Source organism: Simochromis diagramma, unplaced genomic scaffold (assembly GCF_900408965.1).
Source record: "Simochromis diagramma unplaced genomic scaffold, fSimDia1.1 OVJJ01000176.1, whole genome shotgun sequence".
NCBI lineage: Eukaryota > Metazoa > Chordata > Actinopteri > Cichliformes > Cichlidae > Simochromis > Simochromis diagramma.
Window position 1 is genome coordinate 7316272 of NW_024386892.1, and position 27608 is coordinate 7343879.

A 27608-nucleotide genomic window follows, 5' to 3' on the forward strand; every position below is an offset into this window, starting at 1 on the left:
TGAATCACTCAGATCCTCATTCAGCCTCTGCTGTCACTTTATCATGGAGGCCAGCATTTGGTGCATCTCTAAAGCTGAGCCAGGACACCCTTCAGCTTTTGGTTGGACCCTGTTCTTATTCAAATGATGACACATACAGCAGTACCACTGCTTACATTGTACCGTGTGGGCCAGAGGGCTGCACTGTGTAGAGTCACTGTTATCATCCAGTGCACACACTTCACAGCATGCCAGCCTGCACTCCCGTCTTTATGCTTGAACTTTAATTTAGGCTCCAGCAGCTCCTTGGGGAAACTCCTTCATCTTCATGCTAACTGTGTTTGTCTTTCCTTTGGTGTTGGCTTGGTTACGTATTTTACACTGAATAACCATTTACTTCCTGAAAAAGATTGATTTATCAGGCTTATGTTTATTATTATTATAACATTTAAAAACTTCAGGGCTAGCTTACGCCGTCGAGTTGCTATGATACCAGAGTGGGATGTTTGTTAGTGAGATCCACTTTGACCAGTGACATCTGATTTCTCACCAGTGTGGTGAGAGCTCGGTCCTGGGATGTATTTACTGGGTGAATGAGATCAAATGGCAAATTAACTGCTAATAAAAATCATTTGAAAACATGAGGGAGGTGAACATATGATTTCCTCGTTTCTGTTCTGAGCTTTTACTTTGACGATACGAGGAAATGAACTCAGACTGAAGCTTCTTTGCTTTCGGTCTAATTACACTGTGACTCACTTTATTGTTCGTGTGCACCTGGGTGTGCCAGCTGCTGTCATTTCTTGACCTGTAAGGTCAACCGTGCACACAACATCAGAAAATAGCCCGACGGTAATTAAACCAACGGCTGCAACCTTATCCGTGTTGCGGCCGGCCTGTGCTGCTGCAGTTAATAGGTGAGAGATAAAAGTGCATGAAATTATAGATGCATGCTTGAAAGGCTGGCAATTATGTGAAACTGAAGGAGGCTCGAGGACGGGACTATTAATCAGAAGAGTGCAGTTTAAAATTTTCCCTGAAACACGTTTTGTGGTGAAATCCTATTAACGGGCATTCTTGTCTGAAGGTGACAGAGATGCATTTATTTTTAGAGAAGCGCTGCCACGGCTCCACTTTCTCAAATTCAGACAAGGGCGCAGTGTGAGAAAGCGTCAGTTCACACTTGTTTTTATTTTTACTTTGCACAACATGAATCAACAGCAAATGAGTCTTTTGGGGGACTTCAAAGCTGGTGTTCATGACAGCACAGGAGCGAATAAAGGGGAACGTGAGCGCGGCTCTTTCTTACCTGCTGGATAAAAGATCGGCTTTGTAAACACCAACAAAACAACTGCTTCTGTTAGTCGCTAATGCAGATGCCTGGAAGCCGCCTATTTATGTGGGTTTGTTTGTTTTTCCTTCTTTGTGGTTGGAAGTAAAGTGTTATCATCCTGAGCAGCTCCTAAAGCCTCAGTTGTTCTGAAAGCTTGAAAGAGCTCAGCACATTAGGAGGTAGCTACAGATTTTTCAATTAGTCAGCAGACGGGAAAGTTAATTAGCAAACGTTTTGATAATCAATTAATTACAAGCAGTCAAAAGACAGAACATCTCTGCCTGCAGCTTTTTCAATGAGATAACTTGTTCTGTGTTGTTTCTGACATGCTAGCATGTTGCATGTCCTTCACTTTAAAATCGCTGCTTACAGTCTGAAGAGAAGGACCAATCATAGATACATGCATAGATATACCCCTTTGGTAGCGGTGACAGAGGGCCGATCTGCTCAGCTCAGCTCTGTGTGGTTTTGTGTGGCAGAGCATTTGAGCTAACATAGCATGCAGACGCTAACAGCAGCATTTCTTTCTTTGTGAACCTGAGAAGCGTCATTACTGAAAAGCCTGTCAGGTCTGTGACAAACCTCTCCTTGGATGTGTGTATATACACATACAGCTGTCCCTCACTGGACAATCACACACTGTCCATAGATGTCCCCTCATCTTAGCTTTATTGGTGACTTTAGGTGGAAATGTGACTGAAGTGTCACGTCACGGTCGTGTGATGAACCGCCAATCCGACTCTGGAGAACGCAGGAAAACACACGCATGGATGGGGTTTGAAGTGTATTCTGCTTCTCTGCTTTGTGACTAACTGTAATGACAGATGTTCATCATTGCAGATCCACTCAGTCCTGTTTTGTTTAAGTGTTCCTCAGACAGAGATTCATGGATCAGAAACAGCTGAACTGCAGTTCTGGCAGAATGGCAGATACCACGGATGAAGATCGCCGCGGTTAGAGCTCCAGACTGTAAAGCTAAAATCTTCTTATAGCACCAGTTACAACAACAGTTACCTCAAAGTGCTTTATATACAATATTAGAGAGAAAAGCTGGAGCAATAGATGATCCCTGATGGGGAAGCACTCGGTGTCAGTGGGAAGGAAGAACTTCCTTTAAGTTTTATTTCACGAGCTCAGTTATGATGAGCGATGATGGATGAGGGACCGTGTACAGGGGAAGGCCTCGAAGGAGACTGGCCGGGCCGATCCCCGTGTACCAATGAGAAGTGAATGAAAGGAGGGGGGGGGAACAGCAGGCATCGATGAAGGGCATATATAGCCTGAGGCTGGGAGGGGTGTGAATGAGATCCCGCTCCTGACATTCAGATAATATCTCCACTTAAATGTTTGCTCATTTAAACATAGCATACAAAATCATTATTTATTATTAGTAGGAATAAATTGAGACAGTAGAGTTTAAATTTTCTCACCGTTCATTCATGTGCATGGTCTGAAGTTCAGCGCACGCTGATGAGTCCCCAGACTGTGAAACGTTGGTGCTGTTGGTGAACGGTGTGTGCACATTATGACTCTTCATGTAAAGTCGAGAGAGTCACCCCAACAACGTACAGTCAAGCATACAGTGGATCGAAATGTCGTCGTGCTGGATCAAAGGTTCAAACTGTGGAAATAAAGTGATTCAAATGTCCATATATCAGGTACAATCACTAAGTAAATGAGTGGATTCCTAAACTGTGCTTTCTTTGCAGATGCCTTCCTAACCTGTGTGAGCACGGAGCGCGCTGTTCTCAGATGTGGAGCTCTTTCTCCTGTGACTGCTCGGGGACGGGTTATGCTGGAGCGACATGTCACAACTGTGAGCACTTTGTCTCACTTTCATTCCTTCACCTCCTCTCAAAGCCGCCATTACATCCGCCGCACCGCCCCATTTATTCTCGGTCTGCCGAGTTGTGTCATTCGATTCGGCACACATCCGCCAGCCTCGCTCGTACCTTTCTTCACCTGTGCAGAGCAAAAAAAGCTGTCCTGCTTCGACTTGACAAGACCTTTACAACCGATGCTGCTATTCTCACTTTCAAAATTCTGAGAATCTTTTTTCGCTACACCCTAAATAGTGTTAGACTGGCTGACTTTAGACTGACTCTGCATGTAGGAGCTTTTCCTTACGGCTGTCATTTTATGACATCGCCTTGATATTTGCTGTGGAGACGGCTGTTGGAAAGTATGTGTGAAATTCCCCTGCCCCAGAATACTGATATCTTGTTTATATGCAGGCAAACACAGTCGTGTTTGGCTGATGGAGAGAACATGGCAGATAAGATCATCTGCTGAATTAAAAATAGGGCCTTTCATCAACTTCCCCGTAAACACGTGAAATCAACTTTTCTGTCTGGACTCAAAACCTGAAACCTGACAGAGTCTGAAAACACTCAGCAGATTCAATGAGATTCAGAAATGTCTGGCTTCATCTCTGGAGTTTGCACACACACACAAGCCCATTCAGCTATCTTAGTGAGGACCTTCATTGACGTTACGGTTTCCCTAGCCCCTAATTGTAACCCTGACACTAAAACCACATTTTGAGCCTCAAAAATGCTTCAAACTTGTGAGGACCGTGAGTGTGTCCTCACAAGTGACTGTTGGTTCTCACAAGTATAGTAGAATGCAGATTTCGGTCCTCACAAAGATAGCTAGACAGGAACACACACACACACTTCTCGTGCTGAGTTCAAACTGCATGACTGTGACAAAAAGGTCTCATTTTGCCCTCTGGGTGGTTTTAGAAAACACTCCACTGGACAGCACCTTACCATCCTGGTTATACTGGCTGGCACTAGCATCATAACTGAGACTTGTTAGCTTTGACAGATGCAGTGGCTGGAAACATTCATTAGTAAACTCGAGACTTATGTGGCCAAAGGACTGATGAGGTATTTGTCATCTTTCCTTCCACAATCCACAGATTCACTGATCCTCCTGCAGTGTTTGTGTGTGTATGTGAGTCTTTGGCCAAAGAGTTCTCCAGGTCACTTTCAATCAGACTGTGTAGCTGTGAACTGATTTATGTTTGTGCATCTATGGATGAGAATTTGTGTCTAACAGCTAATTACTGAGTTTTTTTCCTTTGTAACCACACCCTAACAAAAACATGATTACCGTATTTTCCGCAATATAAGGCGCACTTAAAGTCCTTTACTTTTCTCAAAAATCAACAGTGCGCCTTGGAATCCGGTGCGCCTTATGTATGAATTCTGGTTGTGCTTACTGAGCTCGAAATAATTTTATGTACACGGTGCTCAAAAATCTGTCAGAAACGTTTTAGTCCGACTTTGCTAAACTACTAAGCCCACTGCTTGATGGATTGTTGGAGCATTACGGCTGCCGTAGTCAGGAGCCTCGCAGAGTAATTTGGGTCATAAACTCCGTCTGCTTCAGGTCCCAAAGTCACACAAACACTGCAGCATCACTGAGAGTTAAAAACTGTCTAAATTCTTTCACCTTTAATAAAATGATCAGCGTTGCTGCTTTACCAGGTGTAACAATTAAGTTTAACATCCAGGCATCCATGAAAACAGGATTTATTACATTTAACAGAGTTAGAAGTTAGCAGGAAGTTAGCTCGCTAGCTTCCACCTAAACATGATATAGCATGTTCTGACTGAGAGATTTCTGAAAAATCCAAACGTACAGCTCTGCTATCACTTCCAACATAAATGAAGACAGAAAACTAAACAGCAGTTACGTTTGTAGGGTTACTGAAGTTGGGCTAGCTGGTATATAATGATGTGCTATGTGATCGCTAGCTACACAGCTATGTTAGCATAATATAAACAGTGAAGCTGGAGGATGAACGCTAACACTTTTCCACTCGATAAAAGTTAAAGAGACAAATGCAATCGCATGGCAGGATGCTGTAAACGGACCAAACTTCAGTCAGGGGAACAACTGAGATAATCCATCCACAATACGCGGTTAGTCATTAATATACTGCAACAACACGGGAATAGAGCAGCTGTGAGAGAATTCAGCATTAATGAATCAATGCTACGGAAGTGGAGGAAGCAAGACTCTGACTGTTTTGTTTCGTGTAGCCGGGCTTATAATCCAGTGCGCCTTACGGTCCAAAAAATAACGTTTGTGAATATTTTTTACAAACACACAAGGTTACAAAATTCATTTCACAGCTACATCGTCTGATTTACAAGTACAAAATATTTATGAGCACAGTCTGAGCCCATAGGGGTCATGTCTGTTGTTTTAGAGGTAGTAACCTGTGAGTTATGATGGAGCATGAACAGGATGAGCTACTATGTCGCCGGTGTTCTGGTTCTTCAGGCACTCATCCTGCCGTGGGTCTAAACTAAAGGTTCGTGCTGTCATGTTAGTCTTTCGCCTCATCTGGCTCTTCAAAGCAGGTCCTGTGGTATCTAGAGGAGCTCACAAAGGCCTGTGCTGTCATGTAGTTTTAATTGTTCTCCTTGAGTTTTTTTGCTTTTCTGTATTTGGATGCTTTGTGATGTCTCTGCCATTTATCTCAGTTTGTTACATTGACTTCTATTTTTGAAAAACATGGCGTACAAATAGGCTGACTTGACTTAATTATTTTCATCAAATAATAGAAGTTATTATGAAGCCAGCAGCAGGCAGTAACGTTTGTTTGCTGTCCTTTCATCCCATTAAAATGACAGTCACTGCCACAAACAAAGGCCTCTGTTAGTGTGTATCTCTGTGAAGATGTTTAAGATGTTCCTTGACGTGAATCGGTTTGTGTGGAGGACACTGGTTCAGGATGTTGGTGCCATAATTAGCATAAAGAAAAAAGCCAAAGCATGGACATCATTCACTTCTATAATACAGCACAGAGTTCATACATTTAGATAGGTTTTGTGTATTCATGACTCATCCAATCGAGAGCTGTCAGAGCGTGGGCTGATTCTTGGACGACTGACTGATTTCTGTCCCACTCTCTTGCAGCCATTTACGAGTCTTCCTGTGAGGCCTACAAGCTGAGTGGCAGCTCATCGGGCTTCTACTTCATTGATCCAGATGGGAGTGGTCCTTTGGGGCCCACACAGGTATACTGCAACATGACAGGTGAGATCATTGTAGACCTCGTGTTGTCACCTTTTACTCCATTCAACATCACCCGAGAACACAGAGAAAGCTCAGAGTAAAGAGTGCACTGGCTTATAGATTAGCCTGCATTGATCCAGAGCCAGCAGCAGTCTAGGCGACCTCCTGAGGGTTTTTAAATGCATGTTCGGTGTGTGTTAAACACAGATTTAATCTTTCATTTGTTTCCAATCTTTTGGTTCTTTATGTATATGCAGCATGCTGCCTTTTGTTGCCTCGATCTTTAATCAGAGGGAAAGGTTTTCATGGTGTCTTCATGAATGATGCTTCAATTAAAAGGTCATCTTGTCCACTCAAGTATGGCTGAGAGCAGAAATGTGGGATTTGTTGCTTCTCAAATCAAAAAGATTACAACTTGGCACCGGGTTAGTTCAGTCGGATGAGCGGGCGACCGGCTGGGGTCGAGTCCGACCCGTGGCCCTTTACCGCATGTCTTCCCCTCTCGCTTCCCTGTATCCATCCAATAAAGCCAGTTAAAAATATATTAAAAAAAGACTACAACTTGACAGGCTTAGAGATCTTAAGCCCCCTCCCAGTGGCCTCCAGAGGCTCGGGGTCATTAACGTCAACAAGGGTTAATCCCCTGCACAGTGCATTTCATGACAGTAATTCTGGATGTTTTGGATGCAGGGCGAGTCATGGTGCCATGAAAACGTTTAAACTGTTAAGTCGTTTGAAGGAATGCATAAATCTGCACATTTCTTGGGTAAAAGTTTTGGTTTTGACCTGATCCCAGCTCAAAGTCACGTCTGCAGCACTCGCCGTGCTGCAAACAGGAATATCCACATTCATTTTCACAGAAATTTGCCCATTGATTTCTGAAATCTCGGCAGTTATCTGTTGCTCGTGGAGAAACGAGGAAAGTTACGTCGAGGCAGAGGAGTCGATAAAATAATTACGAATGTCGCTGTCGGCAGCACAGATATCGACAGTGATCGCGTGGCACCAGGCTGCGTTTGGGAGAGGGTTAGTGTTGGTGTTTGGGAGCTGTGGGAGCAGACTGATGTCACCAGTGTGGGTGTTGTGATTTGGGAGCCAGAAAGAGCTTTTGATGGCACAAACACAATATGCTCTGTGTCACCTGAGATGTGACTTTTGACAGACAGGCAGAGGGACACGAGCTGATCCACAGTCTGCATGACATATAGGACAAAACATATTGAGTTTTGACACTCTGGAGGCCGTGCTCGTCACCGCGCTGTCACAACTTTCCCAGCTGCTTCGTCCCTGCAAGGTTAATGTAGCAGTGATGACATTACAGAGCGAACGTGGTGTTCTCTGCTGCTCTCGTCCAGGGTTTGTTTTTTCAGTCGTCTCCTTGAAAATCTCAGTCGTTCTGCAGCAAATATGTCTCAACTTGACCTCAATTAAGGAATCCATTAGAGATGTAAATAACTGTAAGCCTGCCAACCTGATGAGAATAATCATGAAGTAGGACACAGCCGTCTGATTTTATCCAAAATATTCTGTGTTCGTATGTGGATACGAATAAAATCAGGTTCTTTTTCAAAGTGTAGGGTTTGAAGTAGAGATGGACCGATCCGATATTACGTATCGGTATCAGTCTGATACTGACCTAAATTACTGGATCGGATATCGGAGAGAAATAAAAAATGTAATCCAATCCATTAAATATCAAAAAAGCACCTCACAAAACTTGCGACATGGTGTAACTCGGCTCATAACCTTAGAACGTCGGAGCAGTGTGCTCACGTGATAGAGAGACTGTGTGTATTTGGAGCCTCGCTACCAAACCAGCATTTCATCTCCGAGGAAGTTTTCCCAGACAGAAGTAAAGCAAGTGTGTAAGTTCATCTCTGAATGTTTGTAAAGCATTCCCGCGTTAAGCTTAACAACCGATATATGGAGCGACTGCCTCTCTCTCTCTCTCTCCTGCTGCTACTTCAGTCATGAAACTGATCAATGATCAGCTGATCAGCTTTTCTGTCGGGAGTCCGTCTCTCTTCTTTGTTTATCGCCCACTTTGCACCAGAAAGAGGAAACCAGCGGCTGAACAACAGCAGCACGTTTAAGCTTGATAATCTTTTGTTAGAATTTATTTAATATTACTTTCTACACCAGGATCCTTTTCTACATAGCTGACGGCTGGTAACTGTGCAGGGGCGGATCTAGCAAAGTTTAGTCAGGGGGGCCGATAGGGCATGAACAGGGAAAAGGGGGCACAAAGACATACTTTTCTTTCTTATTCTCATTTAAAATGTCTAGCTTTTAATAAATAATTACCTGAATCTTACACCCAAAGTTTTAATCTGATGTAAAATGTATAGAAGTCAATTACTGTATATAGTAACTATTAAGTCTAATATACCCTAGTAAGCTATAGTACTTTTTCCTTTGGGAAGGTACCATCTGTGCAGTCTGCAGTTCTGTTGAAGAAAGATAGAATAGAATAGAATAGAATAGAATTCAACTTTATTGTCATTGCACATGCACAGGTACAGGGCAACGAAATGCAGTTTGCATCCATCCAGAAGTGCTTTAGTGATATAGATATATTACAATAAATATTAGCAATAATATAGATATGTGAGTATATTACAGAAATGGGTCTATTATGGAATGTTATAATGTACACGGTATGAAGTATGTTGTGAATATTCTATAACTATATGTACAGGCTGTAGTGAGTACAAGCTAGGTACAGGCTATGAACAGGATATAAATATGAAAAACTATACAGAATATGAAATAAATAACTTTACAGAATCTGAGATATACAGCTATACAGAAATGGGAACTATGCAAGTTGTAAACAGTTGTAGGATTAAAGATTATCGAATGTACAGAATGATTATTTACAGAGCTATACAGTAGTGCAGTTAAGATAAGTGAGGGTGTAGATAGTTTCTACAGAGGCTATATAAAGTGCTAGTGGTTGTGAGTGGTGGTTCAGTCCATGTTATTATTGTGTGTTTGAGGGTACAGTTGTCCATTGTGGGTGTGTGTATGTTCAGTCCATGAGTTTAACGTGGGTCAGATGTCAGGAGGCAGAGTTCAGGAGTCTGACAGCTGTGGGGAAGAAGCTGTTCCGGTACCTGGTAGTCTTAGTCCGGAGGCTCCTGTAGCGCCTCCCAGAGGGCAGGAGGGTGAAGAGTCCATGTGATGGGTGACTGGGGTCTTTGATGATTTTCCCAGCCCTTTTCAGACACCGCTTCCTGTAGATGTCTTTTATGGCAGGAAGTGGTGCTCCGGCGATGCGCTGGGCAGTTTTCACGACCCTCTGCAACGCCTTCCGGTCCGAGGCAGAGCAGTTCCCGTACCAGACTGTTATATAGTTGGTCAGGATGCTCTCGATGGTGCAACGATAGAAGTTCACCAGGATGTCTGAGGACAGGTGGTTCTTCCTCAGAGTCCTCAAGAAGAAGAGGCGCTGGTGAGCCTTCTTGACCAGCTTGGAGCAGTTGGTCGTCCAGGTGAGATCCTCGGAGATGTGGACTCCCAGGAACTTGAAGCTGCTCACACGCTCCACAGCCGTCCCCTTAATGTGGATGGGTGGATGTGGGTCAGCATTCCTCCTGTAGTCCACGATGAGCTCCTTGGTCTTCTCGGTGTTAAGCAGCAGGTTGTTTGTGTCGCACCACTCAGCCAGACGATCCACCTCCTCCCTGTAGGCGGCCTCATCGTTGTCACTGATGAGGCCAATCACCGTGGTGTCATCTGCAAACTTAATGATGGTGTTGGAACCATCAGCAGGTCTGCAGTCGTGGGTGAAGAGGGAGTAGAGGAAAGGGCTCATCACACAGCCTTGTGGTACACCGGTGTTCATTGTGATGGTAGATGAGCAGTGGTTATCCAGCCGGACATGTTGGGGGCGGTTGGTCAGGAAGTCCAGTAACCATTTGCAGATGAGGGAACTGATGCCCAGGTCTGTCAGTTTCCTGATGAGTTGTGAGGGGTGGATTGTATTGAATGCTGAACTGAAGTCTATAAACAGCATTCTGGCGTAGGTGTTGTTGTTGTCCAGGTGTGAGAGGACAGAGTGCAGTGCGATGGAGACTGCATCCTCTGTGCTCCTGTTCTGGCGGTATGCGAATTGGTGGGGGACCAGGGTGGGGGGAGAGACAGGATTTGAAGTGTGCTAGGACCAGCTGCTCTAAGCACTTAGTGATGATGGGGGTGAGTGCTACTGGGCGGTAAGTCATTGAGGCAAGATGGGTTGGAGTTTTTGGGTATCGGGACGATGGAGGTGGATTTGAAGCAGGCCGGTACCACAGCGTGGGCCAAGGACAGATTGAATATGTCTGTGAGCACTCCTGCAAGCTCCCCAGAACACGCTCTGAGAACACGCCCGGGGATGCCATCAGGGCCTGCAGCCTTGTGGACATTGATCCTGCTCAGCACTGCTCCTACATCGGTGGGGGAGAGAGTCAGAGGTTGGTGGTCTGGCGTCACGTCTGCTTTGGTTGTGGTTGTGGGGTTCCCTCGCTCAAAGCGAGCATGAAAGTTGTTGAGCTCGTTGAGGAAGGAGACATCAGAGGATGCGGGGGAGGGTTTGGTGGTCCTGTAGTCTGTGATGGTCTGGAGTCCTTGCCACATGCATCGGGGGTTGGAGTTGGAGAAGTGTTCTTCTACCTTCTTTTTGTAATGGTGTTTGGCATTTTTGATGCCCTTCTTTAGATTAGCCCTGGCTGTGCTGTAGGCGTGTGCATCTCCTGACCTAAAGGCGGTGTTGCGGGCCTTCAGGAGGAGACGAACATCCCGGTTCATCCAAGGCTTCTGGTTGGGGTACATGGTGATCCGTTTCTGGGTGGTGACACTGTCTGTGGTTTCGGAGATGTAATCCAGTACAGATGAGGCGTACTGGTCCAGGTCTGTGTGCGTGAACATATTCCAGTCTGTGTTTTTAAATCTGTCCTGGAGCACTGCGTCTGTCCCCTCTGGCCACACTTTAATTGTCCTCACAGCAGGTTTCACACGTTGGATGAGTGGTGAATACCGAGGTGTGAGGAACAGGGAGAGATGGTCCGATTGTCCAATGTGGGGGAGGGGTGTGGCTTTGTAGGCTCCAGCCAGGTTGGAATACACATGGTCTAAAGTCTTGTCTCCTCTGGTGTGGCAGGAGACATGTGGTGGAATCTGGGGAGGACTGTCTTTAAGTTGGTGTGGTTGAAGTCGCCAGCAACAATAAAAGCAGCCTCGGGGTGTTTATTCTGGTGTTTGTTAATGGCTGCAGAAAGTTCTTTCATGGCCAACCTAGCATTAGCGTCGGGGGGTATATACACGGCAGTGAGTATGATCGAAGTGAGTTCTCTGGGGAGGTAATAAGGTCTGCATTTGACCATTAAAAACTCCGCATTAGGTGAGCAGTGACTCTCAGTAGTAGTGGAGTTCATGCACCAAGCATTGTTAATATAAATGCACAAACCTCCACCTCTGGTCTTGCCGGAGTCATCTGCTAGCCTGTCGGCTCGGTGTGTGTGGCGTCCTGCTAACTCGATAGCATTGTCCGGGCAGCTGTTGTTCAACCATGTTTCGGTGAAAAACATGACATTTGAGTCCATAATCCGTCTGTTGTTAGTGATGGAGAGCCGTATCTCATCCATTTTGTTTGCCAGAGAACGGACATTGGCGAGAAAAATACTGGGTAAAGGCAGCCGGTGTGGTGTTAGCTTTAGCTTAGCCCGTAGCCCTCCGCGCCTACCTCGCCTTTGTTTACGATCCCGGCGCCGTCTGCGTGCACTTCCGCCTGGCCGGGGAGAGTGGGCAGCCTCCGGTGTTCTGGAGATCTCTGGGATGAGTCGGAGATCGGCGATAAAACTGTTGGAGTTATGAGTCCAGATGTCCAGAAGCTCTTGTCTGCTGTAGGTCAGCAACGCACAGCAATTCTGGACAAATAATCCGGTTAAAAGTAGATAAAAAACCGCTAAATAGCAGATTCTGGAGAGACACTGAGCCTCGCGTTGTTCACGCGCCGCCATCTGATAGATGTTGAATCTATTCAATTCAACATCTATCAGATTTCAACATCTATCAAGAATAATCTATTCAATTATTCTTGAAAAAAATAATTTATTTCTGTGCATTTTTTTTCACACTGCATCAAATTAAAGTTGATTACGTTGATTAAGCACCATGAGGTGGAGGGTGGGTGGTTCCCTTTTTTTTTTGCTGGGAGTTTGCAACCCTATTAATTAGGTTGCTTAATATTTCTACTAAATACTCTTTAAAATACCAGAATAGGGAGGATGGAGCAGGTTTAAGTTTATTAGATTGATCAGTTTTGCTGAACTATGAAATATTTTGGCTGCAGTGTATTTTTTGCATACAGGTGTAACAGAATAGCTTTAGTTTTTGTTTGTTTTTTAAACTTGAGTATGAACTTATACAAAATGCAGCAAGATATTAAAAAACAGTTTTATTGATTAAAAAACACACTATATCGGATTCATATCGGTATCGGCAGATATCCAAATTCATGATATTTTTTACTTCAGAGTTTTGCCAATCAAGTCATTTTCAGTTAGCCCTTTATGGCCGGCCGGAGCGGGCGCGTTTTGCATAACTATTTTTAAATCTCGGTAGAATTGCGACCACATAAACTAGCACAATAATTTTTGTTGCATATGAAACCAGAGGAGTTGTACTCACATCTTATGCATTCAGCTTGTCCTCGGTCATGGTTTCCTTCCACATGTAGCTTTGCAAAAACTGCATAAAAAGCACTTGCAGCAACAAAAACATAATATTCCAGAAACACGCTTTGCCGATCCGATCAGCTGTTCATAAGACTTCCTACTTGGAACAGACGTCAGCGCGAACTATCGCATGTCCGCCATTACCGTCCTGAAATGCGGTAGTTTTTTCCTATAGGGCATTTACAAAGATATGCTGGTGTTTTTAAAATTCATGTCCGAGTTTATGCCTTTGTGAATAGTTTCTGGGATGCTTAGAACTCAAATTACACTGTTGGGAACAGTTCATTTCGATGCACATGCTGGTTTTTTGCAAATTTGCATTAGAATATTTATTTTTGTTTTTCCTGCAGTATATAAAAATTGGTGTATCTCAAAAATAAAACTATGAAGACACTCAAAATAAATTTCCTGTGGTTGGAAACTATTTTGTGCAACTTTTTTCTATTTTCAGTTTCGGGTGATGAACCTCTAACTAGAAATATTTGTAAAAAAACAAAACAAAAATGATTTTCTATACGATTTTTTTGTAGTTTATTTTACTTTTTTGCAATTTATGTAGTTACTACGGACTTCATGCATGCACATTATTAACATTTGGGATATAACAGTTGTGTTGATGTATAGCAACTTGAAATGCTCCCAAACTACAGCATGTAAAAATCTAAAGATAAGCTGTGGCGTTCTGTGGTAGGTCTTAAAGGGTTAATATAACTGTAAGTTTATTTTATATATAATATAGCAGAGTTCACATTCATGTGTCCAAATCTGCTTCTAACGATGACCTTGTGTGTCACACAGACACATCGTGGGGGGGATCTTGGTGCAGGAGGTGCTGATGTTGGCGTCACAGTAACGCGGGAACATTTTTCTTGCAGAGAAGAAGGTGTGGACCGTGCTGTCCCACAACAGCACAGCTCCGGTCACAGTTCAGACCTCATCCCTTCAGAAACCTCACGTCATGATTTTCAACTACAGCGCTTCGGCCGAACAACTACGTGCCATCGTATCTGGGTCGGAACAGTGCCAACAGGAAGTGGTTTACAACTGCAGGAAGTCCCGTCTTTTTAACACAAAAGGTCAGTGGCTGTCCTAAAACATGTCCCGTGCTGTCACCAGTACAACATCACTGAGAACAGCTGCACTGGATTCAGACGAGTAGACACTGGACACGTGCGTCAGCAGAAATACAGGGCAAACCTGTTTATATGCTCTTACATGCATTTGCTTGCTGACCCCACGGCTGGCTCCCCCCCACTGTGGGACTGAGTGGTCTCATCCAAATGAAGCAGTTGAACGTTGTGTTATTTGTGTTGCATTGTCAGGCTGTCAGCCCGGGGCCACGTTGGTAGCTGCTGCCCCCTTCAACACCCCCTCGCCCACTGCTTCCCTACTCTTGTTATAGTTTAACAATAACCTGAAAGGCTGTGTCCAATCTTTTGGTGTACATTCATCTCAGATCTCTGGCACCTATGGTGTTCCAAACATCCGAGCACTCGCGCTTAAACCATGAAAGATTCATGATTCTGCTGTTCCCTGGGTAGCATGTGTGCACAAACAAACAAGTTCATTATCACCCCAGACATCAAACAAGAGCCAGAACAGCGTATTTCATAGCTGCGTGAACACTCGAAGAAACAGTCGGAGTTTTGTAACGGCCGTCTTTGTTGTTTGGACGCTCGTATCTCCCGTGGAAAAAAGGTCAAATGTCTTTTTGTAATCGACTTCTCGGAGCGTGCAGGTATAAACAGCATCCATTTAAGCAACAGTGTTACTCAACAGAATATGCAAATCGCTCTTAGACGAGATGCCACTCATCGTGCTAATTTAGCAGAAAAAAACAACAGCAGTAGCTGTTCAAAGGGGCCGCTGGGTTTTCTGGTGCAGCCCTGCCAAAAACATCTGAAGTTCACCTCCAGTTGTGGCGTTTTGCTGTGCAGCATGTCCTCTGACTGCCAGCCTGAACACAGATGTTCAGTCATGTCCTCGTACTGAAACCACGCAGCCCTGGTGTGATTTGCATTTTAAACATGTTGTTTTTTCTTTATTAAATACTCATAATGAACTCAGTTTGCTTTGAGGCAACTGTGGCTTTTAACGTGACAGTGAATTAATATTAAACATTCACAACAGTGCTTTAATTACTCGTCTTTTTGATGTCCTATTCAGCAGTCTTCTTTGTTCTTTTCACATTTTCTTTTTTATCTAGCAAGATTTTCCTGTAGATGCATCCTTTATGAACTTACCCTGGAATTTACATCAGACGGCTCACTTTTTAAACACTTGTTTTTAAAGCTGTGCTAAAGTGGCTCCTAGAAAATAGAAAATAGCACCAAGTGAAAATTGGTTTGTCAGCTGTTGCACCGTCAGGTGGCTTTATATTGGGACATCTGTTGTCTTATATTTAACACAAAAAAATGAATTATGCAGGAAATCAAATGAATTAAAATGATGTCATCACCGCTGATCCCAGTGTGGCTCTCAGCACCACCTGCAGCATCACAGCTAAGCACACAGTGAGTGGAGTCAGGCGCGAGAGTTCGTGCCAGACCGTCCTCCGTCCATGCGTCCACTTATGCTAACAGGATTGGACGATAGGGGCAGCGCCACCTGTTGCCGGGTGTGTGTAAAACGTGGGGCAGAATATTTGAGCTGTAACAGCAGAAGCTTTGTTTGTGTCCTCCAGCTGTCCTGTTGTTGGCCCGTGTCCTCCTTGTCCACCCCAAAGAGGACATAGTTTTGAAAGAAATAGCGCAACAGCCACGTGTCTCTGCAGCATCAGGTACAACCATCAGACAGGTTACATGACTAAGACTGATGGTGCACAGTGTGATGTTGCAGTGAACCTGTAAGATTACTAAAATGGTAAAAGGTAACTGCAGGTGCAAACATAGACAAATCATATGGACAGAAGTGTTTCTGTTCTCTGATTTTGACTGGAGGACAAACCGAGACCTCAGTGTTAATTGAATTTAAACAGGCTGTGTACTTGGTTTGAATGTAATCCAGAGTAGCTGAGAAGCTTAGAGAAGGTTGTAGTCGTCAGGCTGTTAAGGTGCAAAACTTAATGAAGCCTGAAGCATTGTCACAGGAGTTTTCTGGGATCGTTGCTGCCAGCAGTGACAGAGGTCAGTGTATTGAATCTTTTTATCTTAAAATCTGCATCCACTGCAAAACGCAGCATCACCCAAGCTCTACTCGCTCTGCTTCAGTGCTGCTGAACGATCAGGAAGTGGATGATACTGACCTCTCTGAGCTGTGGTCTTCATTTGTTTCTCATTTCTAGAGCATACATACAGACTGGAAATATGAAATATGACTCTAATTTAATTAAACCTTTGACTTGAAGTCAATATTAACTTAAGGACAAATTTATCTGACATGTTAAGTTAGATAAACATTTTCAAACCACAAATCCTGATTTTCCATTGCAACAATACAAAATTTCAATTTGACTAAATGACACAGAAGGAAAATCCTGTCCTGTAGGACCTATTGTACTACAGGACAATAGGTCCTGTGGGAAGAAGGAGCACTGATGTATTCCCTCCCCCTCACATATTTATAGCTCAGAGTATATTTAATGAGCTGAATGCTGCCCCTGCACTGCATACAAACCTTCACACGCTGATTTAAATGTAGGGCTATTTGTGTTTAGCCCACAGTTTGACCCCACACACAGACACACAACAACATTTCTTAGTAGTTCCCACCATGTGCACTTTAAAGTTGTCATCCCCCTTAAATAGCAGCCCTCATCTGTGCGGGTGCAAAGATTGTGAATATTAACCCTGTCAGAGCCAAAGCATCAGAAAAGATCAAACTGAGATGTTTATTAACCCTTATAACAAAATCCACATTTGCTTTTGCGGCATCATGTTGGATATGATATATTTTTATTCTATATTTATTCTATACATGTGATACATTGATACATGCATGTGATACATTGATACATACATGTGATACATTGATACATGCATGTGATACATTGATACATGCATGTGATACATTGATACATGCATGTGATACATTGATACATGCATGTGATACATTGATACATGCATGTGATACATTGGGCAACGATGTATCACAACAGTCATTTCTGTGAAGGAGACAGGAAACACATTTTTCCTGTCAGTATTCAGCCAGTTAAAGGATGTGATTAGAGAGACCTCTCCTGCAGGATATATTGATTGTAGCCTGTTGTGGTTTGTGTTCCTGTTTGATGTCTCAGGACTATTTTAAAATGTGCAGCGGACAGCGATGAATACACAGGATAAAGATGTGGATTATTTCCATCCTTTGTAATGCAAATGTTGGTGCATACTCATTGTTCCTGTAGCTCCTCACTTATGCATACAATTAACATTTGTGTCACCAGTTTTGCCAAAGTGATGGATGATGTTAAAGTGAGTTTCACAGGGATGCTTCCGGCCTCTGACCCCACTGCTCGCTGCTGTGACATGTATCCATACATAAATCTTTGCCTATAATGCTGCAGGATGAGAGCCCCCCAGCATGTAACACTGATTATGCATTGTGACATGTGGCTTAATGGGCTTCTCCATGCCAGCTGGCCTCTGAGAGCAGGGTCACACTGATTGAAGCTGTTTAACCCTTTAGTTATGTTTTTGGTTTCAGGTAGTGTGGCGTCATTTCACTGTTTATCACATCACAGCATTTAAAATAAAAAATAATAATAATATTTTATTTCATACTTCTTTTCGATGGTGTTGTTGTAAATTAAAAGAAAGAAACTGTCTTTGGGTTTCATGTTGTTTTTTAAAGCCAGTGGTTTTACTTATATTTGCTGTACTGTGTGAGTCCTTTGCAGCGGCGTGCTGACTGTGGTTTGGTTGCAGATGGCAGTCCGCTTTCGTGGTGGCTGGACCGGGAAGGAGAAAAGAGGAGCTACTGGGGAGGCTTCCTGCCTGGAGTTCAGCAGTGCTCCTGCAGCCTGGAGGAGAACTGCATTGACATGAACTACTTCTGCAACTGTGATGCTGACACAGACACATGGTACAGACAGCGCACACATGGCTGCTTTTATTCACGTCATGAACACTATTCTGTATCCTGTAGGTGAATTATAAAACTGCTACTGCAAAAAGATTTAAACAGCTACCAAACGTTAAAGCGAACACAATCAAAACTGATGATAAATCATTTAAACCTCACGTTGATGTAAAAGAGTCCAGTGCCGCTTTCTAGATTTAGGAAGTGAGACCTTCTGTTTCATAATTACATCATTTGCATCATCACTGGATGTGTTGCACACACTGCTCTGCCTTTGAAAGCTTCTCGAGCCTCCCTGGTTTTCTGATAAAGGACTTACTGCAGCTTCTTTGTTGACTGCAGACGGGCCAGTCGACTCCCAGACCCCTCACTACAGCTGGAGAGGGGGTGTGTGTGTCTGTGTGTGTGTGTGTTTTCAGTCAGGAACACCTTTCTTGTGGAAGCTGCCCGTCTTTGTACCTGGCAGCCTCTCCATCACACACATTTATTTTCTTATTGCACGTTTCTCAGCTTGTTTGTGTTTAAAACATTGGACATGTCGTCTCTTTAGCTGATGTCACACATCCGCGTTTTACAAAGACCCTACTTTTTTGTAGGAGGCAGTGATAATCTGATCCACACTGATGTGAGACCACAGCTGTGTGTAGGAAACAGAAGGACACATGAAATAATGATAAATGGATGGTTTATCCATGAACTGTGAGACAGACCATGTGACTAACGAGTCGCCGTTGTGCTACCACCACGAGCAGCTCAGGTTCCAGGATTTTGTCGAAATTTGTCTCCTAAAAATGAAGCGAGTAGATCATACAGTGTTCAATGTCATTTTCACACTCCGATTTCTGCAGCTCATTATCTGTTTGGGATTGTGTGAAAATGCCTTTGACAATTTCGTATAGCACAGTTTAATCCAAAATGATTAATTACAGCTCATACATAATATTTCACTTTTGATTAAACTCATCATCGTTTCTGAGCCATGAATGAAGAAACAAAGGCTGTGCTGGAGTTTAAACATTCTCAATGGCTTTGTTTATGCTGCGTTAATCCACTCCAAAGCCTTCCTGCTTTCAGCTCCATGTTTTCACAGGCAAATGTGTGCTCTGTGATAGATGGTTCCCTTTATGGGGTGTTTACCGCGCGCTCTGTGCTAACGGAGCTGAAAGTCAGCCTTTATCTGGACCCCCATGAAAGAATCGGGCCCCTGAGGATTGGTGTATTACTATTTATTCGGTTCTTTTCTCTGTTCTGTCACAGGGCTAATGACACAGGAGTCCTCTCCTACAAAGACCACCTACCAGTGAGCCAGATAGTGATCGGAGACACCGACAGAATGGGCTCGCAGGCTGTCTACCACATCGGCCCTCTGCGTTGTTATGGAGACAGTAGGTGATCACCTCACTGTTGAAGCTACTGTTCCAGATTTGGCTGCAGATGGAGGCTGATTAGAGACACAAAATGTTCACACAATGTCTTTGCGACTTGTGCTTTTATGTTTGTCGCTGGATCGAGAGTTAAAGCCTCATCTGTGGTGCAGGCAGGATCACAGAGATTTCAGTTCGCTTTCAGTAAATATCTGCAGGTGTTGCAGAGGGCTGGGGTTTGATTTTGTGCTGCTTGTCTTAGAATTTAAGCGTGCCAGCTTCCCCCATCCCCCGCCCCCCAAATAAGTCTATTTTAAGTGTAATAGCAGCTATCAAAGCTTCTTAAACACATCAAACGTCTGGCTGATGATGTATAATGCATGTAATGTATAAATTATTTAGAGGATAGCTACAGTGTTTCAGACCCTGTGATGTCACCTATTGTGTGCCACGTACGGTCGCTGCACGTTCACCGATGTCTTGGATTATTTGCTTTTCGATCTTCTCTGCAGAACCAAAGTATCTTTTAAAAGACTGATTTTCTTTCACAGGAATTTTTGATCTCAGTATTTCAGCAGCGCAGCATCACATGGCAATGAACTCTCCTAACAAGAGTTATTGAGTTTTATGTGCTGCATTTGACTGAAAACCTGCTGCCTGGTGGAAATAACACTCCGCAAAAGTCACAGGTTTTACACTGATGAACAAAAATGTCCTCGAGATGCAGCGTGACACAGCTTCTCCGCTCACCGCCTCCTCCCTTCACTTCGTCATCTTTACGTTCTTTTCGCTTCCTCCTGTCCTTCCAGGGTCGATATGGAACGCAGCCTCTTTCTACCAGGAGTCGTCGTACCTGTACTTCCCCACCCTACAGGCAGAGCTGGCGTCTGACATCTCCTTTTACTTCAAGACCAGCGCTCCTTCTGGAGTGTTCCTGGAGAACCAGGGCCTCAAGGACTTCATCAGAGTCGAGCTTAGCTGTGAGTGCACGTTGTGTCTACAGTATGAGACGTGCAATACACACAAACTACAAACAAGAGCAGTTCAGTCATAACTGGGAAACATTAGCTTAAGGTTATGTTTAAGCTGCTGCCGTGTGTTTGATCTGATTCTGGTAATACGGTTAAAATGTGACTCTGAGCCGTAAGACTACAAAAGCACCGTGTACATGCAGGGTGGAGCGCTACGTAACGAGCTGATCCAAGTGGGCCAAACATGGCTCCAGGGTTCAGGAGAGGCCGTGTTTGCTTTTTAAAATGTAACAGATATTTAATAAAAACGAATAAATGTGACCAAAACCACAAGTGGAAAACTCATTATTGGAATAGTTTGATTAGCAGTCTGCATCCATAAATACAGCGCTAACACCTCGTTTGTGCTAATAAGCATAGCCGGGGTAAGTAGATCATTTTGAAGACAAACTATAGAAACAGCAGCAATGTCTGAAACTGCTAATGATTTAGAAATGGGTGACTTTGTAGAAATGGATTTAATTAGTGAAATTAACAACTTGTTAACATGACATGACCATGGTGGTATTGTTTATAAACCACCCTGGTTACTAATCAGTCTGTGATTACGACAGTGTTGTACCCACGTATTAGCACAGAGCGTCTCCTAAAGCCTGCTGATCAGTCTCAGGTGGACATGCTAGCTCCTGCTGACAGTTTAATTTCCCAGAGAAGCACCGTGTGAGGACTCCACTGAATGATGTAATCCTAATGACACACGCAACAGTAATGTCATGCTGTCACAAAGCCCGCTCTTCGTGACCTGTGCAGTGACGCACTGATGCATTCACCGAAGCAGGAATGAATCAGATTGACTGTGGAAAATTTAAGAAAATCAGGAATATTAGTTCATCTTAGTACGCAGTGCATATGCAGACAACACATGCAGTTCCACAGCGCTGTGTCATTAGCTAAAGGTAAGGTTGTTGATTGCAGTGTGTTGCGTTCACATCCTATCTGGAGGAATGGTGAGGATATTTGGAGCCATTATGTATGAATGCAGCATCAGAGACACTGTGAAATATTGACGAGCTGTCAGCTGAGCCGCTCATAAATCTATGCAGGTCATCAGGTTCTCCCAGCAGCATTGTATCAGATTGCATCAGAAAGGCAGGATAGAGAAGAACATAAAAACCTAATATCGCATTCAGTCTGACCTGAATGTCGTGTGTGTGTGTGTGTGCGTGCGTGTGTGTGTGTGTGTGTGCGTGTGTGTGCGTGTGTGTGTGTGCGTGCGTGTGTGTGTGCGTGTGTGGCTCCCAGCTCCCTCAGTGGTGACTTTCTCCTTCGATGTGGGAAACGGTCCGGCGGTCCTGTCCGTGAAGTCCCACGTCCCTCTGAATGACAGGCAGTGGCACTACGTGAGGGCGGAGCGCAACGCCAAGGAGGCCTCCGTGCAGGTCGACCAGCTCCCCCTCCGCTTCCTGGAGGCTCCGGCTGACGGACACCTCCGCTTACGGCTCAGCAGCCAGCTGTTCGTAGGTAGGCTGAGATCACACCCAGTCCACTACTCAGGTCTGCATTAAAGGACTTTTAAACAGGCAGTGCAGAAACATGTAAACATGCCTTTGTAGAGAAATGCTCTCCCTGGGTGCTTTATTATGAATGCATGTTAACTTCTCATACATGCAGTTATCCAATCAGCCTGCAGCAGTGACCCCTGAGGTTTCAGGTCAGCAGGTTCAGGTAAAGCTGTGGTAAGAAGTCATTTTTGGCTCTCGCTGGTCAAACTTTGGGCATATCGTTATTCACAGAGCCTGAGAGGAAGCGCGACGTCCACACCTTCCTGTTTCATAGAACAACGCTGCCGTCAGAGGCTTCGTGTCACTTGTTTTGCTTATTTGTTTTAATGCTTTGCTAATATCAACATGGAATAACTGGTCCATAAGCAGGTTCTGTGTAAAGATGGGATTTTCTGGGATGAACAGCAAACTAGGAAAACTCTGGGAGCTGGAAAAACAAGAGAAAGGGAAGTTTCACTTTATAAAAGCTGTGTTGTTCAGCTGTTCTTGACCTAAGCCGCAGTATCACGCTCCAGTCCTCGAGTGCCGGCGTCCCTGCTGCAACACGCCTGAATAGCATTAGCAGGACCTGACTGCTTGCTGAGGAGGCAGCCCGTTACCCTGCTCAAGTAAATCTCAATAAATCTTAAGAAAGTACTTGTGCTGCACTGTTCATTCACTCATGAGCTGCTGTAACATGAGTCACATGGCTGGACTGCCTCCTTAGCGTGCAGTCAAGGCTTGCTAATGTTATTCAGGTGTGTTGCAGCAGGGACGCCGGCCCTCGAGGACTGGAGCTTTGCACCTCTGACCTGAGCTTAGTAATAAGCCTGAATTCATTTAGTCACTGTTCATTTTTACTTCTTGAGGTCTTAAATGTCTTAAAAAGCATTGATTTAGGATTTTTCAAATCCTGCAGAAATCCTGGAGGGGAGATTATTCCTGCTGGCTGTTCTACAAGTGCAGCTGGAAAGGTGGGAAACCTGGTTTAGTGGCAGCAAATCATGTTACTGCGACGTGGCAACAGATATCGTCTCTGGCTGTTGAAGGCACGACATGCTGTCAGACAGCAAGTTGCATCGTTATGAGACAAGTGTGATAAAAGCGTGTCGTTCCTGCTGTGGCATACTCAGATGTCATTTCTACATTCTGAGCTCACAGATGTGAACTTTTGCCAATAATCTAGCTTTTCGCTAACTGAAGAATCACTTCAGCTTGTGGACTGCAGTATATGAAGTGTGCATATCGGTGCTTCACTGCGTGAGGGGATTAGGACAGAGAGGGCGGAGCTGCCTCTGATGCCCACAGTAAACGCTGCATTCATCCTGTTAGTTTTATCTTTTACTTTGACCCGACTGGGCTGAGTGTTGGTGAAACTGGTAGTCTTCACCCCGTCTCCAGGGCTGCAGCCTGGCAGCACGGTGGTGTAATGGTGATGTTCTCTTTGATGCTTGTGTGCTGTTGCTGATACTGAGCACTGAGCGTGTGCAAGCACAGCTAGTAGCTGCTGAGCTTTTTTGAATATTAAAAATATATTTGTAATTAAACAGACTTTTGGATAAATGTGTTTTATATCTGCTCATTTATTTATTTTTCTAAAACTGTTGCTAGACTTGCTCTTGTGTCGTTATCGTCCATGTTGCTTGTTATCATCGTGGTTTGGGGTTTGTCTGTTAACTTCCTGTTTTATTTTTTATACTCTGCCTCCACCTTCGCTCCCAGTGCATCTTGCTCTGCTTGAAGTGTCGTTCTAGCCGTTTCCTTGCCAGTTCGTTCAGTTCACAGAGTTTTTCTAAGTCGCTCCTTGTTGTCACAGCTCAGGTGCTCAGCCTTTCCGCTACCTGGAAATCCATCTTTGTCACTCTCGAGTGGTCTCCTACAGGCTCTGCTGCTCACAGCTGCAGACATCGCCCTCCACCATTTTTGATGGATGTCTGGACTCTAGTCTGACTGTGCAATGACATAATCTTATCTTTAACTTCTTTTTGCATTATTGTGAAAATGATCCACTTGCTGGAGTGTCACTTGTTTTTGCTTTTCTGTAAATTCTTTGATTTTTTTGCCCCCTGCTGCCATCAGTGAATCATTATTGCCCCAGCAGATCCTCCCTCAGTTCCCTTTGTCACGTTCCACTTTCTCTTAGCAGTGCCTGGCATTAAGCTTTCCTTGTGTTTCCTTGTGAAATCTTTGCAAAAAGGATTTCATCCTTGCAAATCAGCCCCTTGCCATTTTTCTCCCCTGAGTCAGACAGATGTGTTTGCATTTTGCTCTGTGTCTCGTGTCCTGTACTTGGGCCAGCACGCTGTGGATCGTTACAGCTTTAGGCCCAAAATTCATTGATGAAGTTGAGCTGAAGTGAACATGAAGCTCGGCGGGGGGGTCGTCTGACAGCAGCGTCGCTGTGTTTCCTCTCGATGTCCACTCTGACAGTCACAGGAAGGATTTATCTGCTCACAGCCAGGATGGAGAGGAAATGTAATTACAGCAACAAAAGCTCTTTAAATACACATACATCATCTGAGTGTTATATTAAGATCTGCATTGCTCTGCTGTTAAGCCAATTTCAAATGTATTTTATTGTTTTTTCATGATTGGTCTTGGTCAGCGAGCGTGTCTGCTCTCTTCCTCTCATATTTCTGCAGCAGCCGTTCACACTCTGACATTTTAATCTCTCTGCTTAATAATAAAGAGAGATCCCATTAAATTCTGTTTTTTCCTCACCTAATGGATCTTTCACCTTCTGAAATCATTTGTTAGTGAAAGGACAATCGATCTTCGGTGGATCTCACAAGAAAAACATTATCTTTTGAAGATTTAATTTTCATAAAGCGCAGAAGTGATGTTGAGTTTGGTCTCATGCTAACATGTGACTGTGTCTGTGAAATGTCGTTTCCTGCTCTTGTGGGAGGAGATAACAACACTTCACAGAGACAATATTAGAATGAATATTAAAAACAGCAGCTTTGATGTTTCCAGACAAAAATAACAGCCTTGATTAGAAGCTTTGTAAATATAAAGACAGTGTGTGTGTAATCATAAAGAAACAATGTGTGATTCTCTGTTTCACTGCTGAAGGAGCTGAACGTGGCCTCGCAGGAACATCTGTGAGCTTCCGCTGCACGTCGTGGAAAAGGACTGATGTGCAGACTTTGAGTTCATGGACCTTGCAAAATCCCCAAAGCTCGACTGCAAACACTTTCTAAAGTTTGGCCCAGAGTTGGCTCACAGCTCGCTCACAATGCTGCAAAGACCTGAAGCTGGTGCTGTTTTGTCAGATGAAGCTGAGAATCACTTTTCTTTAGTTGTTCCTGTAAAGTGTGGCTGTGGTTGTGCTCTGCATAAAACACGTGTGCCTAAGTTTTAGCTTCAAAGCTGAAAATCCAACTGTGGATATTTGGACTTTATATTTTGCCAGGATGGACGTTTTTAATCGCTGATACAAAGATGAGTTTATATCACACTGTCCATGCAATCGCTCTTTTCCATTATTTTATCCATTCAGCAGCTTTACAGGTAGATGTTTGCGCAGTGTTGCCTTCAAGGTTCAAACATGTCAAATTTCTGTTCCCAATGAAAAGTTTCACACACAGATAGAAAAATGGAAAATGAAGGCTTAGAGGGAGGAAAGTATTTATATGAACCTGATACTCGACACGTGTTTGTTAAAGAACTGGGATCCATAGAGTCCATTCACTCAAATGTTGTTGCTCTGTTTTTCAGTCGTGTGCTAAACTCACTGAACGTTTGTCACGTCCTCCACACAGGCTGTACTTTACATACTAGTTCTACTTTTATGTCATCATGTTCAGATTACACTTTTATTAAACTGAATGAAAACAAAATCCCTGTAAGAGACTTGGCAGCTTCTAAAATTGTGTTTATTTCAGATGCTGCTGCTCACTGCTGAGCTGGCACGTGTAACCAATAAGCATAACAGTTACACTGTTGCCAGTTTAAGGTTTGAATCCTCCGGTCAGCCCAGTGCCAAACACACAGAGTCCCACAATGTCAGCTAACACAGCTCCCACCATCACAAACATGCCTTATTTCACCAGAGATTTCACCTGAGGCAGCTCATTACGAATGCCTGCTATATATATATAAATATAGGCAGAGCCTCACTCGATGTGGAACAATACAGGATTTAACAAGTATCATCTGTCAGCCTCGGGGGATCATGAAAGGAGATTATATTCACACATTTGTATTTTTATTTCTCAGATAAATTATTTTCAATCTCAAGTCATCCGTCTTCCACCTTCAGAAAGGAGAAATTTGTCACGAGTCATATTTCTTCTTTCCTGTTTCGCCCACAACACCTCGTCTATCAAATTATACATTTATATATCAGTTTGGTGATGTTTCCTGAACGCGCACAGCACCTCTAAACATGCAACAGTGACCCCTTTATGAGTAAGGTTTGCGTCCACCTCTGCGTGTAGCGACCTAGCATATCCACGTAGCTTAGGACAGCCGAGCTCTTTCAAAGGTCATTTTTTCTGCTTTCTGAAACTTCTTTAGCGTGTGGCTAAAACACAAGCTCATCTTAACTTCATCGCTGCGTAGCTCACTGGCGACTTCGTGGATTTAACATTCAGTTTTAAATGAACCCTGATTTTAAAGTTGCCGCAGGGCGTTATACCACCACATCACCTGTGCATCCTAAATGTGTGTCTCAGGAGGAACGGCGTCCCAGCAGAGAGGCTTCCTGGGCTGTATCAGGTCTCTGACCGTCAATGGTGTCAGCTTCGATCTGGAGGAGAGGGCCAAGATGACGCCGGGAGTGAGCGCCGGCTGTCCCGGCTACTGCACCGGATCCAGCAGCCTCTGCCACAACCGAGGGAGGTGCGTGGAGAAAAGCAACGGCTACATCTGTGACTGCTCACAGTCTGCCTACGGAGGAACCACCTGCAACCAAGGTGAGTCCTTGGAAACAACCGTGCAGGCTGTGTAATTCATTTAATTGAATGATGTTGATTCTAACAAACAGATGATCGATCACCGTCGAGGTTATTCCATTACAGGGAACCAATAGCAAATGCAAGTAATGCAGAAGGCAATTAATACCTGTCCTGACTCCAGCTCCAAGAACATTTCAAATGCATTAGAACAAATTATCTCATGCAGTCTGTGAGCAGAGAAGAGAGCAGACACAATCACAACAAAAACCCATCAACAGCCTGCACAAATAGCAGAGGAGCAGGCTGTGAAAACAAGCATATGGATGCAGTACAAAGAAACAAATTGAATATACATTCTGTGGGAACAGAGATGAAAAGCCTGGCTGCAATATGCCTAATCACAGAGTACAATTTACGCTGCTTCGTCCTGTCTGGAATGTTAAATATGAAGGTGGAACCTGTTCGCTTCAAAGATGCTGCTGGTTTCTTACAGCGAGCCGTGGTTTGGTTGTTTCTGCAGGCGTGGTTTCAGCTTCATCTCGCTCTGCGTGGGAGTGCGAGCTTTTTGAAGCAGATTTTCAAGCACTGCGTATTCAAAGTTTTGTCATGTAGAAACAGTTTAAATGCAGTGCTGTGAGTGTTGCATCTGAAAGGATCATTCCCGATTATTTAATGTTGCCGCGCTTCCATCGTGTCTCTATTGCTGTATAAGTCACACTAACGTGTGCTGCAGACGTTCAGGGAAACAAAGTC

General features: G+C 44.0%; 1 protein-coding gene across 2 annotated transcripts in view; it reads left to right on the top strand.

Annotated features, from left to right (window-relative positions):
* Positions 1-27608, top strand: part of cntnap5a (contactin associated protein family member 5a) — a 144580-nt gene that overhangs the window by 92908 nt on the left and 24064 nt on the right. For both annotated transcript variants that reach the window (XM_040034108.1, XM_040034109.1), the window contains exons 12-19: positions 3022-3128; positions 6248-6367; positions 13938-14138; positions 17925-18081; positions 19336-19463; positions 20252-20422; positions 21716-21934; positions 26634-26873. In XM_040034108.1, coding sequence (XP_039890042.1) covers positions 3022-3128; positions 6248-6367; positions 13938-14138; positions 17925-18081; positions 19336-19463; positions 20252-20422; positions 21716-21934; positions 26634-26873 — 1343 coding nt within the window. The remainder of the gene's footprint in view (positions 1-3021; positions 3129-6247; positions 6368-13937; positions 14139-17924; positions 18082-19335; positions 19464-20251; positions 20423-21715; positions 21935-26633; positions 26874-27608) is intronic.